Source organism: Bos grunniens, chromosome 23 (genome assembly GCF_055505025.1).
Source record: "Bos grunniens cultivar Pamir isolate PY7600 chromosome 23, Bosgru_T2T1.0, whole genome shotgun sequence".
Lineage (NCBI taxonomy): Eukaryota > Metazoa > Chordata > Mammalia > Artiodactyla > Bovidae > Bos > Bos grunniens.
This window is the reverse complement of record NC_141187.1, coordinates 26,711,433-26,717,647: the sequence shown is the minus strand read 5'-3', so window position 1 is coordinate 26,717,647 and position 6,215 is coordinate 26,711,433. Positions and strand designations below refer to the sequence as shown.

Genomic DNA, 6,215 nt, shown 5'->3' with positions numbered 1-6,215 from the left:
CAAGCAGCTCTAGACACCAGGGCTTTTTCTGTCTCACTCTTCTTTGTAGTCTTTGTCACTGTGAGATAAGACAGTGTTGAGAAACTGAGGAACATCTAACAGGGACAGGGTGATTGATTCCAAATGGAACCCCCATTAACCTATGGCTTCCATAACACACACACACAAACATAAATTACTTTGAAAAAATAATTTCCCCCTCTAAAAATTGTCTTTGACTTTAGCTGAATCATTAGTCCCTCATGAATATCTGGAGTTTTAATATGGCAGGATAAATAATACTAAAATATAGAGTAAAGGAAGAAAACTAATTTTCTAAGTCAGAACAATTCCCTGAATTCTACCCTCAATATTTGAGTTGACATACAGCAAGTCAACAAGAATGTCCTTTAATGTAATCAATGATCCCCAAATTCCTTTAAATGTAGGTAGGTTCACCAAAATATAGAACATAAAGAATACTCAAGGTGGGGGAAAAAATTCAAATGAAAGATCATGCAGTTACTTTAGGAAGCACTATATGACCTTACAAGTCTTTTCATTCCCCTGAGTGCAAATATTGGAGCTTTTGACAGCATGAGGAGAATAATTTACTCAACTGGATTTCTACAAATAGAAAAGGCAAGGTATTCCTTGGCTACCACTTGGCAGAAATCACTTAGATCAACTCAATATTTAGAGAATTCCATATCACTATGGAAACAAAGAGAAAGACAGTTAACCTACATACAGAGTCAATGGAAAGGGGAGGGAATGGGACCTGCCAGGGAGGGGGACCAACTCAGGGAAGATTTTTTGGAAGCTATAGTCCAGAATATCCTGTTGGACATCAAATTAGCTGTATCTTCATCTATCCATGAGGCTGTTCAGAAATCCCCACCCCTCATCACCAGCAGGCATACCCACATAAATGAGAAGATTCTGATTTAGTACTCTCACACCTTTCATAGACAGATCCCTCTGGTCCACTCTGAGTGGAGGCTGCATCAGAACCAGGGGATTTCCCAGTCCCTTCCAGGCCTCTTAGTACAAAGTCTTCATCTGGCAACTGAGGTGTCATCATAGAGGATTTTTCTGATTGGTCAAAACCTAACCTGACAGAGTGTGGCTTGGGTATCTTTAGAATTCCCTCTCAACTCAGCCCACATCATTGCTCTGCAACTCAGAACAGCAACTTCTGAGACCACCTTGAGAACAGGATGATCCTGAACAGAGCCCTGATTTTGGGGGCCCTCGCCCTGACCACCATGATGAGTCCCTCTGGGAGTGAAGACATTGTGGGTGAGTGCACGGTTGAAGGATACGGAGACTGAAGTTAGGGAGCAGGGAATTGGAGGGGTGGGGGTAGGGGTTGGCCTAGAAATAGAGACTCCTGGAAGCATTCTCAATATTAAGCAAATCTAAAAGTTACCGTCATTGCACCTTCAGGAAATCAGGGTCCAGACGCACTCTCTCTGTTACCTGTGCTGTTGCATGCTCTGTTTCTGATATTGGATCCAGTGAATACGTTCTGGAGGGCTCTAGGGCATTCATTCACAATTGTCTCAAAGATTAGAGACGTTTTCACAAGCAGATGTTTTGTTACAAAAAAATTTCATGAGCTATTGCTCCCAAATTTTCTGAATAACTTTTGAAGCTTTTCATGTATTTCTCTTAAAGTTTATATTGGGGTATATAGTTCCATGAATTATGAATACTGTGTGGATATGAAGAAGAGTAACCTTTACTTGGTCTCAGATCTACATACATTTCTATGCTGGCATTCTAGCACAGGTAGGTGAGCAAGCCCAGCTGAGCATCTTAGACAAAGCATTTTACCACATGGTTCTCACTTAATCTCAGTTACTTAATTTGTGTCACCTCACAAATAATCAAATAAAAAAGGCATGTAGAAATGCTTTCCAAGTAATGAAGACACATAAATATCAATGATTATTATTTTTAAATTATTACTATCACAAGTATAACTTCATATTTTTCTAAAACAAAGTAGAGAATATATTCACTTTTAAAATTAAGAACTTTATGAAGAAAAATTTGGAGAATTAAATTATATTATTCTCAATTTGTCAGCCCAAATTGCCTATCTTTCAGTTCATGTAATGAAGACCTGTATAGGGAAACTGGGCAAGCACAGGTTAATTACATGGTCCCTTAGGACCCTCTGCCTTGCTGTCCCCCTCTTTCCATCCTCTCTTCATACATTTCTTCATCTTCCTTTCCTTCCAGGATCCATCCCTGGCTCATATCTCTGTTGTTTCATAGACAGGAAAAGTGGGTTTGTAAAAACCAAAGTAGAAAAGCCAATTGGTTTAAAGGGGAGGTGAAAGAAAGGTTACTCTAACCTTCAACAACATTATTAACCACGGCAGCTATCACTCTAATTTTGTATGGTAGTGCTAGTTTCACCTGCTTCTCCAGAGCACTTCCAATTTTCCTCTCTTCCTCATCGCACCAGAGCATCCTTGTCAGGCTTGATTTACACACTAGGCACAGTGGGCACAGTGCCAAGGGCCTGCATTGCTTGTAGGGCTCATAAAAATTGTTTCCTTAAAAATTAGAAGAAAAGCAGACTTTTAGAATAGGGGGAAATGCTTTAAATTTTAATCCAAACTGAATTACATTTATCTTTGTATCATATGGCTATAAAATACATTTTTAATATTTTTATAAAAGGAGGCACTCACAAAAGCAACAACACTTAAGGCTCACAAGCCATAATGCAGCTCTGCTCACTGCTGATTCTGACTTCCCTATGGTTCGGCCACCTATGTCTGTCAGTCTTCCCCCAAATCTCTGTAATTCTCAAGAATAACAACTGACGCTTAATACACATTTTTGAGAACACAGCAAGCTAAATTTTGGGGATTCAAAGATGAAAAGACGTGATTTCTGTCCCCTAGAGAGTATACAGATTAGGGATGAAAAGAAATGGTGCAGGAAAGCAGAAGGACCACTACTGAGCAGGACCATGGATCCAGCTGAGGCTAAAACTGTAAAAGTGAATTAGTTCCAATTGACACAGTGGAGTGATGTTCTTCAGCAACAGTTGGTAGCCCAGGACAAGTATCAGATGAAAAGGATATTACATATATTCCTGTCTGGAAAAGGAGTCAAGATTCATGGTAAAGATAAGGAGGCTTTATTGCAAGGCTTTTTAACTAACTGGACAACTATCAACACAGAGCGAAGAAGGAGCAGGTACTGGGAATTTTGTCTAGAAACTGGGCCACAAATGGAGCCCACAATGTTTGATAGTCAATTTCTTCTTTCACTTTGCTTAATAAGGGTCTTTTCTCTATTTTTCCCTTTCTTGCTCCTCACTCCGACTCAGCTGACCACATTGGCGCCTATGGCATAAACGTCTACCACACATATGGTCCCTCTGGCTACTTTACCCATGAATTTGATGGAGATGAAGAGTTCTACGTGGACCTGGAAAAGAGGGAGACTGTCTGGAATCTGCCTCTGTTTAGTAAATTTAGACGTTTTGACCCTCAGGGTGCGCTGAGAAACATAGCTACAGTGAAGCACAATTTGGAGATCGTGATTCAAAGGTCCAACTCTACTGCTGCTACCAACAGTATGTGTCCCCCACTCTGCCTCTCTTTATTAATCTACCCTTCATACCAGGCCTCACTCCCTTTTCCCTAGGGATAGATACCCTTCACCACTCTATAAAACTCTCTCCCTTCCAAGGAGTCACCACATTTTCTCATGGTAATAGCTGAACCCTCATCTTCTGCCTTTTTCCAACTCACGTATTTCCATATGATAGAAAGATCCCTACTCCCATAATGCAATCTTTGAATACTTCATGGAGAGGTCCCACAGACCTCCCACTTGACAAGCAGGTCATCAAAAAACAGAGGGACAGGGATAAAGCAGAAGCAACACATGGTGCCTCCCAAACAGAAGGGAAGCAAGAGCTCCTCCACTATTAGACTGGGAGACATTGCTGGGAGGGCTCCTCCAGAGGCAATGGGCAGTGATATTCCCATTTCACATCTGTGCTGTTTCCTCACCACAGAGGTTCCTGAAGTGACTGTGTTTTCCAAGTCTCCCATGATGCTGGGCCAGCCCAACACCCTGATCTGTCACGTGGACAACATCTTTCCTCCTGTGATCAACATTACATGGCTGAAGAACGGGCACTTGGTCATAGAGGGTATTTCTGAGACCAGCTTCCTCTCCAAGGATGATCATTCCTTCTCCAAGATCAGTTACCTCGCCTTCCTTCCTTCTGATGATGATGTTTATGACTGCAAAGTGGAGCACTGGGGCCTGGATAAGCCGCTGCTAAAACACTGGGGTATGTACGAGTTCCACCCTTTTGGAACATTCTTTTCTCTGTCAAGTCCAGAATACCCTGCCTATTATCTGCTAAATCTCATGGCCCTAAAACTTCACATTCCAAGGGTGTCTAATGACAGACTTCACTCTCCTCCCTAAGCCCCATACCCCAAGTGTGTGGAGCCAACCCTTCCTCGCCCATCCCATCCACATGCACAAAAATGTTCTGTATTCTGAGTTCCACAACTTCACTTTCACAGAACCTGATATTCCAGCCCCTATGTCAGAGCTGACAGAGACTGTGGTCTGTGCCTTGGGGTTGACCGTGGGCCTTGTGGGCATCGTGGTGGGCACTGTCCTCATCATCCGAGGTCTGCGCTCAGGTGGCCCCTCCAGACACCAGGGGCCATTGTGAGTCACACTCCAGAAGGAAGGTAAGAATTCCTGGGGACATAGTACAGACAAGGGAAAGTGGGAAGAGGTTGTGGACACAAATGTGGTTGAAAGTTGCTAAATTGGGAAACAGCATGACATTGGCACAGGAGCCCCCTGGAACCCACTGATCTCATGTCTTTCCTGTTGCAGGTGCAATGTCCATCTTCGAGAACAGAAAAAATGGATAACCTAGAACTATTTTCTGGCAAAGTCCATCGTGTACCTTCTCTCCTTCTACCCTCCTCCTCATACTTCTTCTCTGGGACTTAAGGTGCTATATCATCTCAGAGCTCACATACATTTGGGATTCTCCCCCTGACCTTCTAATTTTTTCTTTTCTCCATTGTTACCTATTATGGGATCCCTGAGATATCCCACCCAGCTACCTAATCCACCAGTGACCCTAAACTAATATATCCATGGAAGAAATAAATGCCTTTATGAGGTCTTTACTCTTTCCCATCTTTCATTTCAGAGCTGATTAGAACTATGGCCTCTTCTGCTTCAGGCCCATTTAACCTCATTTTCCAGATTGTGTTTCATGTCCAGTAACACAGGAGCAGCTTGTAGAGACTGATAATATTTTGGTATCTTAGCTGGAGTTAATATTTCTGTCTTCCTTTTTTATTATCCTTAACCACTGACACACACCCCAAATTCAGACATCAATGAAGGTAATATATACTCTCTGCCTTTGGTGAAGATTTGTTAAAACAAAAATACAAAAACCAAGAAGTAAAGTGATACTTATTTTAATATCACTTTAAAAATTTTGACAGAGAAATAAGTTGGGAAAAAAGAATTTTGAATCTCTAAAGTACCAAGAGTCAAAATTAGTTTTCAGAACTTTTAATTCTCAAAGAATTAGTGGTGATAAGAAAAACTTTATTCTCTCCCTCTCACAGTTGAAGAGATAAGAATTATCTAGGTTGGAAAAGAAATATGTTTGTTAGGAAAACATTAGAATAAGACAATAAAGCAGGTATCTGAGAAGGACCAAATACTTTGTCCTTATTTAGGGTTAGAAGCAATGGGAAAATGGATGGATGTAGAATCCACAGACATATTTAAGAACACAGCTGTAGTTTGCTTCATGTCTTATGCGAATCCTTGCTAGAAAACCATGTAGACTTTTCCTGACTGGCATGTGTGGAACAATAGAGTGAATATGGCTCCAGGATGCTCCTAGGCAGATAAGCCTAAGTCAGGCTCACTGAATCTCGGTGCATCCCTGTTTGCCCTGGAGATAATCCACCAGTATCCTCAGCTCCTGCCCCTCACCCCTCCTGGCAAAGGGAAATATAAGCTTACAAGAGAAAAATCTCTGGAGGAACAGCTAGAAGAGATAATGTGGCAGCAACTTTGGGTGCCATATCCTCCTCTAGACTCACAGTCTCAAAGTCCTTGTAGTGGGGATGGATCAACAGATGAGATTCTCTGGCTGTCCTCAGTGTGTCCAAGGCCTCACTCTTGGGAGTGTATGTGAC

General features: G+C 41.8%; 1 protein-coding gene across 2 annotated transcripts; it reads left to right on the top strand.

The window, feature by feature from the left end:
* Positions 1 to 1,144: 1,144 nt before the first annotated feature.
* On the top strand, positions 1,145 to 5,176 carry LOC147346981 (SLA class II histocompatibility antigen, DQ haplotype D alpha chain-like). 2 transcript variants are annotated; one of them, XM_086370780.1, is made up of 5 exons: positions 1,145 to 1,281; positions 3,335 to 3,583; positions 4,031 to 4,312; positions 4,554 to 4,698; positions 4,899 to 5,176. In XM_086370780.1, exons 1-5 carry the CDS (start codon positions 1,200 to 1,202, stop codon positions 4,996 to 4,998), a joined length of 858 nt encoding a protein of 285 aa, XP_086226906.1. In that variant the 5' UTR covers positions 1,145 to 1,199; the 3' UTR covers positions 4,999 to 5,176. The 2 variants fall into 2 exon arrangements, with proteins under 2 accessions (XP_086226906.1, XP_086226905.1); XM_086370779.1 differs by having other exon boundaries at positions 4,554 to 4,727; positions 4,879 to 5,176.
* The last annotated feature ends 1,039 nt before the right edge of the window (positions 5,177 to 6,215 follow it).

What these genes read in the sequence shown, in the direction of transcription:
- LOC147346981 (XM_086370780.1), top strand. Translation starts at nt 1,200, where the DNA reads ATGATCCTGAACAGAGCCCTGATTTTGGGGGCCCTCGCCCTGACCACC. An exon ending in GCCGCTGCTAAAACACTGGG is followed by an intron (nt 4,313 to 4,553) that starts GTATGTACGAGT and finishes TCACTTTCACAG; the next exon opens with AACCTGATATTCCAGCCCCT. An exon ending in GGCCCCTCCAGACACCAGGG is followed by an intron (nt 4,699 to 4,898) that starts GCCATTGTGAGT and finishes TCCATCTTCGAG; the next exon opens with AACAGAAAAAATGGATAACC.